Source organism: Manis pentadactyla, chromosome 3 (assembly GCF_030020395.1).
Source record: "Manis pentadactyla isolate mManPen7 chromosome 3, mManPen7.hap1, whole genome shotgun sequence".
NCBI classification, from domain to species: Eukaryota; Metazoa; Chordata; class Mammalia; order Pholidota; family Manidae; genus Manis; species Manis pentadactyla.
In genome coordinates this window covers 9,489,450-9,502,880 of record NC_080021.1, presented here as the reverse complement: position 1 = coordinate 9,502,880, position 13,431 = coordinate 9,489,450, and the positions used below count along the sequence as shown (strand labels likewise).

The following is a 13,431-nucleotide window of genomic DNA, read 5'->3' as shown; positions in this document are numbered from 1 at the left end:
ATGCCTCCATCTCTGCCCATGTGGCTCGTGGAGGCCAGGGGCTGCTGCTTTGGCGATGAACTGGCCGAGTCCGGCTCCCAGCCAGTGAGTCATCTGAGGAAAATAATTTATTATCTCTGATCTCTTGAGTCATCCCTCTTTAATAAAAGGGGCGCAGTCATGGCTCCCTGGGTCAGAGGCTTAGTGAGCACGAATTGAGAGGGCTTAGAACATGTCAGGTGCCCACTACCTGCTGGCACCTTCCTTCTCTTTCCTCCTTATGCAGATACAGTTGGTAGGTGATTTACATTGTCAAACAGAAATACAACAAGGTACAACCTTCCTGTAGTTTGGCAGCACATTGTAAAAAAATATCTTTAAATAATTATATATATGCAAGGCAGGACTCCTGGATCTCAGATTAAGTGATGGTTTGTTTCCTTGCTATGACTCCAAGGGCATAAGCAGCAAAGAAAAAGACACACGGAATGTCATCAAAATTAAAAGCTTTTGAGTTTCAAGAGATATCGTCAACAAAGTAAAAACATAACCCACAGAATGGGAGAAAATGCTTGCAAGTCACATATTTGATAAGGGACTTGTATACAGAATATATGAAGAACACTTACAAACCCCAAAACAAAATGACGTGTAATCCAATTTAAAAATGGGCAAAGGGTCTAAATAGATATTTTTTAAAAGAAGATGTGCACTTATGAAAGAAGTGCACTTACTAAAAGAAGAGGGCTCTTATGCACATGAAAAGATGCTCAACACCATTAGACATTAGGAAAAGCAAATCAAAACCACAATGAGATACCACTTTACACCTACTAGGATGGCTATAACAATAATAATTCAAAACGATGATGATATGTGTTGGTAAGGATGTGGAAAAATTGGAGCATTCATACATCACTTATGGGAATATAAAATGGTTGACCTAAATTAGAAAATATTTTGGCAGCTTCTCAAAAGGTTGAACATAGAGTTACCACATAACCCAGCAATTCTACTCCTAGGTGTACAACCAAGAGGAATGAAGACACAAAAAAATTGAACACAAATGTTCATAGCAGCATTATTTATAATCTCCAAAAAGTAGAAACAACACAATGTCAATTGACTGATGGATTAACAAAATATGGTATAGCTACACAATAGAATATTTTCAGCCACACAAAGGAATGAAGTACTGATATATGTGATAACATGGATGAAGTGAAATAAACCAGATACAAAAGGGCACATATTTTATGGGTCCCTTTATATGAAATGTTCAAAACAGGCAAATCTATAGAGACAGAAAGTAGGTTGCTAGGGCTGGGTGTGAAGGTGAGGAATGGGGAAGGCCTGCTAATGGGTACATAGTTTCTTGGTGGGATGACAAAAAAGTTCTAAAATTAGATTGCGGTGATAATGTGTGACTCTGTGAATATAAATAAAAGCCATTAAATTGTATGCTTTAAATGAGTGAACTGTATGATAGTGAGATTTACTCAATCTCAACAAAACCATATTTTAAAAGTTAGCTATAGATGCCAAGAAACATAACTTTAAAAACTATATACATGTTCGTCATATGTATATGATACAAAAATATTTTCCTTTTTCCTTTAATGTTTTCACATGGTATCTACTTAATTGGAAACATTAAAATGTTATGTAAGCAGTTCATTTAATACATATTCATCACCTCTCAGAAAAAAATCTATACTTTCTGACCCAGTAATTCCTTTTATATAAGGAAATCATCATGGATATGAATAGATTTAGCTATAAAGATGTATGTACATTGCAGTGTTGTCTATAACACTATAGAACTAAAACTGGAAACAATAATAGCTCTCATTTATTGAATACTGACAATTGGTAACCCCACATTGTTATATGGAAAATCAACTCATTTCTTCACTACAACAATCTGTAGGGAAACTATCAATATCATTACATTCCTTTTTACAGTTGAAGAGTCTCTTTGTAAGAACCCAGATTTTGAGAGCAAATCAGATCTGGGATTTGCTTCCAAGTCCATTACACTCCATAGCCTGTAGGTGCTCCTGACTTCTCTGTAATCTCTCCCTAACAGCCTAAATACCCAATCACACAGGGTCATTAGAAACAGTCTCATAAATGAGTAGGGAACAGCACAGAATGATATTCACAATGGACAGTTAGGTGAAGTAAGGTTCAAAACCAGTATGGTCTCACTCGTTTCCTACAAATAAATACAAAAGGTTCAAAATCAATATGATCTCACTCGTTTCCTACATATAAATACAAATATAGAAGAAACATAAATATAAACACATACATGAACACGTGGAGGACAAGAAGGGAGGCTAACAGTATTTAACAATGGTGCTCCTCAATTGGAGGATTATGGGTAATTTTAATTTTCTTTGATTTGAATCATCAGTATTTTCTACCATGGATTTTCTTGTGCTTCTGCTTTAAAATTTACAAGTTTGTTCTATTTTAATGAAGGTAACACTGGTGGATGTAAAACAATGTCCACTTTGTCTAGGGTGTGAAGAGGATTGCCATGTTGACAATTTCTATCACAAAGTCTTAAACGGTCTTGGTCATGTCACATGTCTGCTGATCAGCTTGCTGACAAATGATAATGAATGCTTTCCTCTTGACAAGAGTCAGGTATACTTTAATATAGAGTTGATCTTTCAAATGTGATTTTAATTTTTTTCTAATTAAACATTGGAGAGAAGTTAGAATATTCTGGAAACTACCAAAGGCCAATAAAACTCATCCACCTTCCCTCACCCTGAATTAACTGGGGACTCTGGGAATTGATAAAGTGGGACTGCCAACAGAACCTGGTGCAGCGAGAGGTGATGGGGGAGACAGTGAGAGGGGCAGGATGCCCGTGAGTCCACACAGCCTCTGCCAGCAACTGAAGCCACATTGCATCGTGGGAAAGCCATCACATCTCTGAGTCAGAAAACCTGGGTTCTTAGGCTCTCTCACCTGGTGCTAGGAGGTTACTAACTTCTCTGACACTCTTCCCTGAGTATCCCCAAATTATTTTGGGAATGAAGTGGAGAAAATACAAAATAAGTGGTGTAGTTTTTCTTCAAATAACATCCGTTCTTTCTATTTCATAGGGTGGTAATGAGTATTTAAATGAGACTATGTAAGCCAGAGCTCTGTCTCAAGCAGAAGGTAGTACAGTTGTAAATGCCTATCAGAGCGACTTGGGATGGAGTCTGTTTTGTGTCACTTCTGTCACTGGGGAAGCCAGACTCCTCCATTTCCTTTCACTGTCCTGGCCACCCTCGCTAAGATCTTATTTATGAGCTGCCACCTGCCAGCCACTCATGGGTGGGGTGGAAAGCCAGGGCCTAGGGTGTTGTTTACAGTGGTAAGTATTATAGTGAAGGGGAAACAGTGCCCACTTTATAATCCTGGCTCTGCTACTTTCAGTCCCAAGACCTTGAACAAATTGCCTGCCCTCCCCAAGCCTCAGTCTCTCCATCTAAAGTGGGGATAATAATACTTAGAGGGTGGCTGGGGGAGCACCTGTGAAAATGTGCATGAATGACCTGGCTTTTAAAAGGCACTTTATCAATGCTTAATTATCTCCCCTTCTCTATTAAAATTACATGACTTAAAGGTGGGAAGATGGAAGTGCGGGGAGGTGGAAGGGCTCCACAGGGCTCAGCAGACATCCCAGGACAGGGAGGAAGCAACTAGAAGTGAAGCGTTGCTTCTATGCAGTTCCCTGCACCACCGAGAGACCAGGCTGCTTGTCTGTCCTGCGTGTTTTGACCCCTGCAATCAGCCATGACTTATGAAGAGATACCTCACTTTTCTACACTGAAAGTTGTTTTCAAAATTTTTGAGAGAATCGCAGTGTGCGATTCGTCAGTGAGGTGGGGCATGCTGCTGCCCTACTGGTAATACTCCAGAACTAAGAAGCAGAAGTGACAGAGGCCAGAGAGCACTGTCTGCACCAGGCACCGCGCTGAGTTCCTCATGTGTTTCATGTCCCCCTTGCGAAACATCTGTGAGGCCGGCACTGACAGCTGAGGGGACAGAGGCACGAAGAGGTGAAGTATTGTGCACACACACACACACTTCTCCATAAAAGGAGGAGGGTGTTCACTGGGCCTCCTTCCAGCCTTAGCTTCAACACAATGTCATACCAGGACCAGGTGTTCAGACCGTTCAAGGCCAGGGCAGCAGCTCAGCTGATACTCAGAGGATCGGCAATGGCTAAGCTTCACCTTTGTGTTTCTCTTCCAAATCCCCTGGGCTTTCACCCAGTAAAACTGAGAACCACTGCTTCGGAAGAAGGGAGAAGTGTGCTCTTATGTCCTAAGACCAGGGTTTCAAGATGAAAGTTGTGTTATCTTCCCTTTGGCTGGAGTTTTGCCAAAACTGAAGTGCTATAAGTTAGAGTAAAACCCATGCTTTTAGGGATCAAGAAATGATTTCAGTGTAGAAAACACTGCAGATTTTTTAATATTAATGTGGTTGTATGGCACTTTAAAAAAAAAGTCTATGTCTGCTTTCATTTGCAGAGTTCTCTCTGAGCTGTCTTGGCTGCTCAATAGTATCCCTCAGCTGAACTGGTCTGTAATATTCAGGTGGCCACCTTCCAGGTTTGGGCCCCTTCCCAAGGGAGGAGCCGGTGCAGGGCAGTGGAAGCGACACCCTTGTTCATGTGTCCCCTGCCCTCCGCAGTCCCTACAAGCCCCTGCGGGGCTCCCGACAGCAGATGTTGCCCTCTCCCCACTGAGCCAGTCAACCTACCATCCAGTCATTCACTGCAGGTCTGCTCTGCTCACCAACATGTAGTGAAGGCCTACTGTGCATCACATGTGTCTAGGCTCTGGGGGCAAAGGGATATAACCATCCCCACCTCTGCCATCAGGAGTTCACCTTCATGAGGCTTCAATGCTCTGTCATTTACTGAGAGCCTACTGAGTGCTGGGCACCATTTTTAGCAGTGAAGATGCAAAGACAAATGAGTGACATTCTTAAAATACTTTGGGTAACACCTTGTTCAAAAGCGTTTGCTGACTCCCCATTGCCTGGAGGATAGCTGTCCTCTATCCCAGGGTTAACACCCTCCAAATTGCATCTCTCTGTTGAGTTTAAAGTCCTTTCAGCCTTATTCCTAACTGCCCTATGCAAATGTCTCTCTTCATCAGGAGAATTAATCTATCCATCCATCTACCCAGCCATCCATCCACCTATCCATCCATCCATCCATCTATCCACCCACCCACTCACCCAGTCAGCCAGCCAGCCACACACATACTCACCCATCCATCCATCCATCCTCCCATCCTCCCATCCACCCATTCACCATCCATTTGTCTATCCATCCTTATACCCATCCATTCATCCATCCATGCCCCCACTCATACAGTCACTGGCTCATTCATTCAGTACATCTTTGTCTGAGTTCCAGTTTCTATTCTGGGAATGCTGGGATACTTGGGACCCAGCTCCTATCCACTACAGTTTGTTTAGGTAATCAGGCTCCTGAACCTACCTGCCATCCTGCCCAATCCCCAGAACTGGGATCCCACCCCATTTCCTTTTCTCCAAGCATTTCCTCCCATCAAAGCCACCCAAGTCCTGCCTCTTCTGTGCACTTTCTTCCAGACCACCCTCATGCTCGGAAATTTCTGGCTCCTCTGAATTCTCAAAGCATGACAAAATTCCTTGACCCTCGTGGTAGAGAGCCTCCTCTTGAGGCCACTAGGATGTCTGTCCTGCTGGGTATGCTGTCTGTCTTCAACAAGCATCCACCTCACTCAGGCTAGGAACTTATGTTTCTTTGTGACTCACTTTGCCTGGAAGAAAATAAACCTTTGCTTGGGTTGGGTTCTGAGCTCCCCACCCATTCTTAAAATATATTAGGTTGAAAACTCTCAGGTAATACATGGTAATTCATTTCAGTCCATTCAGTGACCCAGGTAGGGATGACTAAGTTTCTAGAGGCCCAGTGTTCTGGTCAGGATTTGGGGGTCACATACCTGATCTCTCCCAATGAGAAATCATGGAGAAAAGAACTGGGCTTGGAGTCAGAACACTTGGATTCAGGGTCTGTGAGGGAGAAAATTCCTCCTTACAAAGAGGTAGCTCTTCCTATCTAATCCAAACTTCATGGTGTGTGGCGACAACTAAATCAGGACAGTGGGCAGAAAAGTGTGGCCCCGTGAAGGTGCCCATGTGCTGGCTCCATATCGGCTCTGCAGGTAGAGGCTCCTGCTGGCCTCCAGAACAGAGACTGCAAGGGACTTGCTACCTGTCAGCCTACTTTGTAATGATGGCTTTAATTAAGTGACTTTTTCGGCCATGACACTAGTCAGATAGCAGGTATTAAACACATGGATAACAATATTCACTAATGATAATTGCAACTAACTTATATTGAGTGCTAATTGTGCATTAGGTAGTTTACATCCATTATGTCAGTTAATCTGCATGACAGTTCTGTGAATGTTCACCATGAAATCCCCATTTCACAGATCAGGAACTGGAAGCTGCAAAACAGGGAAAGAATTGGCCGGAGGACAGTAGGCAGAGCTGGAATGGAAACCCCGGTCTGTCTGGATCCAGGGCCATGACTATCTCACTGTGCTGTGGCCTCACATTCACGCAGAGACAGAAAGGGACAGGCATTGCACTGCCGGCTCACAGTGGTGGAACATGGAGCTAAGGAGCTGACTGCCTGGATGCAAACCCTCATCCCCCAGCTGTGAGGCTTTGGGACAAGTGGCCCAATCTCTGCCCCAGACTTTCATCACCTATCAAGTTGACATAATACTGGTACCTTCCTCACAGAGTTCTTCCAGGCTGTAAATGAGCTTTTTAGTACATGGCACATGGTAAGTGCCATATAAGTGTAAGTTACTGCCATCATCATCTCTGTACAGGGCACTGCTGCAAGGCGGTGCATGAATTAACATGCACAAGTCACACGGTGCCCTGGGCAGGTACCCAGCTTACCACCTGTCACTTCTTTTCCCTTGAGGGAGATATCACTGTCTCTGAAAGATGAGGAATCCACACGTGAAAGAGGGGTAGAGGGGCACGAGGAGCCCCGGGAAGGAGGTGAGAAGGAGCAGGCACCTCCCCGAGGGCTCACTTTGCCCAGATCCCCCGAGAAAGGCCAGTCATGGGCCTTCCTGGGATGGCCACGTTTGTCACAGAAACTACCCCTCCTCATTGCTCTTCTGCTCACTGACTTCCTCTTAGCAGACCTGTGAATGGTTCACTGAGGCATCCATATCAGGAAAGTCAGGTGCATGTGTGTGTCATTGTATGTCTGCATGAAAGTGTGAGAAAGTGTGTTTCGGTGTCTCTGTGTGAGAGAGTGTGTATGTGTCTGTATGACTGTGTAAATGTGTCTGTATGTAAGTCTAAGTGTGTGTCTCTATGTGTGGGCACTGGCCCTGGCTCCGAGGTGACTACAGAGGCCAACTGAGGTCAAGGCACCTCAAATTGTTCAGAGGCTCCGGGGAGAAATGCAGTGGTCAGCAATTGTGGTTTTGCCCCCACACTATTTTTAAAGTTAAAAAGAAACAAGTGGAAACTCATTACCATTTAATAGCTAGGTAAGATTTAGATAAGACAGGCCAGGGGCTGCTGGCATGACAGGGCAGACTGAAGAGACCTGCCACCTCCAAACCCCCTGGGGTCCTGTGCACACCCACATGCCCACAGCAGACAAACCGCCCTGCCGCCTGTGCAGAGGACACCCGCCTCCTCCCACACATCCTTGCGCTGACCTATAGAGGGTGCATCATCTATCATTCCCATTCACAGGGAGGAAACTGGGGCCCTGGACATCACCCACTTGCCTCAGGTCACTTCATCAGGAAGGAACAAGACTGGAATTTAGTTCTGGTCATTCTGCCAGGTTTGTACAGGGCTGGCAGCCTGGCCTACGGACTCCAGACAGGGACGGGCAGTGTAAGTGCTTCTGCCCAGAGCCACCCGCTCGGCACAGCACCCCTGCTTTGGCCCTCCAGTTCTGTCCCCAGCCAATGCTCTGAAGTGAGGGCTGAGCCAGCTGTTGCATGTTTAACCACCGATTTTCCATCAAGAAAGAGGTTTCCTTCAGAAAGAACAATTTGAACAAAGTACTCAAGAGAGAGGAAAGTTCTCTAAGCCGTCTTGCAATATCAGTGTACCCCACGCCTTTAACCACTTCCTCACTACATCAGGAGCCCTGGCTTTTTATAGCTGTAGACACTGTTGAAAACATGACAGGGCCCCATCCTGAAATCCACATCTCACCACCTACCTGAGGGCAAGCTGGGCTCAGCAGCCCCCACCTCAGCATTGTGCAGTTTGCCAGCTCGATTTGCAATTTAGAACATGGGCAGTGACCTTGAACCATGAGCATGTAGGAGTGTGTGTGTGTGTGCGTTTTCTCTTAAGAAAGAGTGCACCCGGTGGTTCTCTGAAAAGCTGACTTCATTATTGTAGGAAAGATCCTGGGCATAGGGACTCTGCTTCTTGTCCTGGCTTGCTGCCCCATTGATGAATTCCTGGCTCTGGGCTGGCTGGGATTTTCTTCCCTTCTTGCCTGTCCTCACCATGACCTGGGAGTTAGGGCTCTCCATGTACTTTAGATGCTGAAACTCCGAGCAAACCCCTGGCTGGGGAACAGCAGGACAGACACCTTGCCCTGTGTGTTTAACAGCAAACCCAGCCAATCATGGGAGACTGTGAGCTTATCTAAACGTCTTAGGGACAGAAAACCTACATGGGCTGCCTGTCCCTGTCTTGGTCTATCAGAACAGGCCACCAGCCATGTTCTGAGCAGCTCAGAGCTCCTGGAAGCGGTTTCCAGACACATCATGGTTGTCAGGAGCCATACCCCCTGTTTTCTCTCCTCTTCTGGCTATCCAGCCTCGCCTTGGACTCTAGTCACAAGGTCCCTTCTTGGTCCTGACAAATCAGAGAAAACAGTGACAATAGTGCCACCACCTTTCATCCAGAACCTACTAGGTGTCTCTGAAAGGTTGGCCTCCTAGTGGCTAAGGACTTGGTCTTGGAGCCTGGCTGCCCACATTCAGATCCTGCTTCTGCTTCAGACTAGCCTTGTCTTGAGCAAGTCATCTGGCCCTCAGTGCCCTGACCCCTCATCTGTAAGGTGGGGTGATAATATCACCAAGCTCGTGGGATGGTTGTGAGGCTTAAATTAATCTCTGTAAAATGCTGAGGACACCCAGAGAACAACCTTCCATCGAGGTTAGCTCTTGTGATTCTTAGGCATCTCACCCCAGAGGGACTACATAGAGCCAGTAGCCCTGGGTCCATGTTACCCAAGGGGAAAGGCACTGGGTACTGTGTGAAGTCATCCTGGGGAATTAGAAGCCAGGTCTGGAGGCTGCATTTAGCTGCCTCTGACTTCATTTACCTTCTGAGATTCAGAGCCTTGACCTTCCTTAAAGACAGGACTGGTCCCGGGCCCTGGGACCTCGCCTAGCCCTTTGGAGATCTGCTCCACCCAGTGCCGCCCTCAGCTCAGTCCTGCTCCCAGGATGACCTTTCTCATTGCAATGCCTGTGCTTTGCCCAGAACTCTTCTGTCCTGACTCTAAAGCACAAGGACCACTAGAATCTTCCAGGGGCTGTGCTCAAGTGTGCTCCCTTATCCCAGGGCAGGCATCTGTTGTCTCTACTACAGAACGCCTAACAACACCAAAGATTCAGGTGAGCATGGACACCTCACCTCAGTCTCCAGAATGCTTTCCTGTGCGATACTTCAGCAGTCCTCTCGAAGACCCAGTGGAAGTGGCGCCCTCTGCCTACCCTTTGCGTGTCTGAGGAAACTGAGCTCTGCATTCCTAGTACTCTTAGCTTCAGGGTTTTGGCCCACCGTATAGTCTAGAATGGAAACACATTCCGTGGAGTCAGGCAGATCAACGCTCTCTTTACCCTGGATGGAGTGAGAGGGTACAGTTCAGCTCAAGGACACCCCGTCTTGTTCTGGGTATAAAAACATGAGTGGGCATGAGGTGGGGGTTGAGCACATGGCCTAGAGATGGGCTGCTTCGACCAGAGTTCTGGCTCTGCTGCTCAGCAGCTGTGTGTTGCTGGGCAAGATGCTGAACTCTCCTGGGCCTTAAATTCCGCTTTCTAAGATAAGGGGGTAAATAACATTAACATCCCGGGGTAGAGAAGATTTAATGCATTAATATACATGAAGTCCTTACAGCTGTGCCCAAAACTTAGCAAATACTCAATAAATGTTAACTATTATTATGTTTTGATATCGTTTCCAAGCTCCCAGTTCTTGGTACGTATTATGTACTTGATAAATGAGACTTGGCCCTTTCCTCTTGGAACCTTTGTCTGCAAAATGAGGATGGCAGTTGTGCCCACCTCAGATTACGTGAGACTAGGTAGTTTCTGGGAGGGTAAAAACCTGGCAGGTGGTAGTAAGTGGGCAGTGAACAACACTGCCCAGCCCAGCAGTTGCTGTTGCAGAGGTGGGTGAGATTACTGGGACCTCCCACCCCTGGCCAGGGTCAGAGGGCACAAGAGACCCTGGAGCCCAGCTGTCTGAATCCACAGGCTGGCTCAGCACCTTACAAGATTTCTGGCTGGGGTCAAGTTACTCAGTTTCCCTATTTGTTTATGTTCATATCTGCAAAATGGATGCAGTAACAGCATCTAACTTACATAGCTGTTTGAGGATCAAGAGAGAGAACGTGGAGAGGTGCTTGAGTTAGTCCTCTAAGTCCTCAGTCCCATGGCCTTGCTGTTCTTACTATGGTGGCAGTAGCTCTAGCAATAGTAGAGGCGCTAGTAGTCCCCCTGCCCGACCCCGTGTCATCCCTGAGTCTCCAGAGCCTGAGCTGGAGGTGGGGGCGACCCACCAGGAAGGGCCCTGGGCTGTGCATTAGCCACAGTTCCCCAGTGCACCTCTTCCACCCCAGGGCAGGTGACCCACTGCCTCCAACCATCCGGCCCAAGATTGGCCTCCTGGAGCCCGGCTCCATCACGGCGTTCTCAGAGAGGAAATGCTCCCTCCCAGCAGCACAGCCTTGTCATGGAGACTTCCGTGACTGCCGGAACAATCCGCCTGCACAATGACTGCGTTTCCATCACCTTCTGAGACGGCATCTGTTTCCAAGTCCAAGTCGGTCTTCATTGAGCCAGGAAAGCTTGCTCCTCAAGAGCCCCTGGAGGCAGGGGTGTGATGTGGCCCCATGTGCACGGTTCTCTTCCCAGAGCACAATTGTGCTTTTTGTCCCTGTTCAGCCACCTGCAGCTTTGTGCCTCCAAGCACAACGTTGGTTCACAGACAGAAACAGTGATCAGCCTGTCCAGCACCCTCACTTCCCAGGGGAGGAAATGGAGGCCTGGAGAGATGCTTGTTCGAGATCATTTAGCATGTTCATCAGTCTTGACCTTCCAGTGCCTGAGGGCACCCCCGGGAGGGTCCTGGGTGCCCCACATGTGGCCCTGAGGTCCCTGTGCTGAATGGGGGCAGATGACCTCGATGACCCGCATCTGCCTTCTCTTCCAGGGCGGCTCCTCCTTCTCCCCAGCCGCTGTCATCAGCCAGGAGAGGGCTCGGCAGCAGGCAGCTGCTTTGGCAAAGGAAGTTGGCTGCTCGACCTCGTCCATCCAAGAAATGGTGTTCTGCCTCCGCCAGAAGCCCGCCAACATCCTCAATGATGCCCAGACCAAGGTAGGCACCTGTGTGCAAGCTGGGGAGGCACATTCCCTGGTCTTCTACAAATAAACCAGGCCTGGAAAGGCACGATCCCCCCACCCCCCAAGCCACACAGGAGCTTGATGACAACTGGAGCTAGAATGCACACTCCCTGAGCCCCAGTGCCGTGCAGGGGCCAGGGGCTCTGATCTCTCTGCACAGTGGATTTTATCTATAAAATGGGAATAATGGCGTAACCCTTGCGGAGTTGGAGGATACAGCGCAGCGCTCTTACCCGTGTCAGGCCCATGGTAGCTCTCCATCAAGTCACAGCCAGGAGTACTGATCGTTACAGTCAGGACTGCAATCGATTTGGGCCGCCTGTCCCCTTAGATAGGACAGGTGTGTCCTCCCTGTTCAGCCTCCAGAGGTCCTGCTCACAGCCCACGGTCTCTGTAGCCCTGACATTAATGAAGGGGGCACTAGAGGAGGAACTGTTGTCATCTGAGCTGATGGCTTGATCCCTGCAGCAAGAGCCTGGACTGTGGACCTGGAGCAAGTCTGATCCTCAGTCCCTCTAAACGTGGTCCAGTTGAGTAATGGCTGAGGCTGATGAATTTCCCTGAGGGGTCCTCCTCTGGCCACCACACCCTCCCCAGTCAGAGTCCCCTCCTGCCTCGCTCACACCCCTGTAGGCCCAGGCTCACCCGTCCCCACTGTGGGCCTGTTGCCGCCTCGGCAGGGAGGCTCTGGGAAGCTGCTCTGGAATCATTCATTGCTCAGAGCAAGACCTGCCTTACAGCTGCTGGCTCTGTCGTCTGCTGTCCTGCCTGCCTGTTTGGGGCATGCTGCTCTCGCCTCCCAAGGAGCCCCAGATGCATCACCAGCATCAGTGTTCCTTGTGGCTAAGACCTGATTAAGCAAAGTAATATAACTGATTATTCTAGAACCATTTATAAAAGGATAAAATCATACATATAACGGCACCCATTGCACCCAATGCAGCTCCTGGCTGTGAGTGGCCCTTTCCACTACTGGGGTCCTGTGGTCGATGGCCAGTACCTCCGAGAGGCTCCAGCCAGAGCGCATCAGAGATCTCCCCGGGCAAAGGTTGACCTGCTCATCGGGAGCTCTCAGGACGATGGACTCATCAACAGAGCGAAGGCTGTGAAGGTAGGCAGGGAGGAGGCCTCAGGGGTCCCCTGTTGGCTGTGCCCTGGTGTCGGCACCTCCAAGTCTTACGGCAGTCACAAGTCATTGACTTATTGTTCGTTTACAACACAGCTGCTGAACAACTACTCTGGGCAAAGGCTTTGTAAGGACTTTGGGAGGTGATATGGGTGGGGGGGGGGTTCACGCATGAGACACGTGCAGAGTTGCAAGGAAAGCAGACACATCCATGATCACATTCACAAATTGCATCTGTGAATGAAACACTGTGGGAAACAGTGAGCAGAGGCTGCAGTTTCAGAGTTCCAGGCCATGCATAGCCCCACGCCCTGCAGGATGCTTATCCCAGTGAAGGCTGGGAGGAGAGTCTGGTGGATGAAGGGGTGCCATCTCCCGGTCCTGGAAGGGAAACCCAAACACCACCCCTCCATGCTTGCTTTCTTACCCAGGAAAGCATAAGCATGCCCAGGGCAACTTTGTGGGGCTTGCTGGAGACTCAACAAAGGGAGAAGAAGTTGTGTGGTCTTTTATCTGCCTGAGCACACACTTCCTGCCCTGACCGGATGTCATTGCCTCCCAGTGGGATGGGCTCACCCTTTAAAAGGCCAAGCACACATTCCTCTCCTCCTG

At 48.1% G+C, this 13,431-nt stretch overlaps 2 protein-coding genes across 3 annotated transcripts in view; one reads left to right on the top strand and one right to left on the bottom strand.

Moving 5' to 3' along the window:
* Positions 1-13,431, top strand: part of TG (thyroglobulin) — a 249,643-nt gene that overhangs the window by 202,659 nt on the left and 33,553 nt on the right. The window contains exons 42-43 of the mRNA XM_036890501.2: positions 11,503-11,667; positions 12,637-12,804. Coding sequence (XP_036746396.2) covers positions 11,503-11,667; positions 12,637-12,804 — 333 coding nt within the window. The remainder of the gene's footprint in view (positions 1-11,502; positions 11,668-12,636; positions 12,805-13,431) is intronic.
* Positions 1-13,431, bottom strand: part of SLA (Src like adaptor) — an 82,307-nt gene that overhangs the window by 42,822 nt on the left and 26,054 nt on the right. The window lies entirely within an intron of this gene.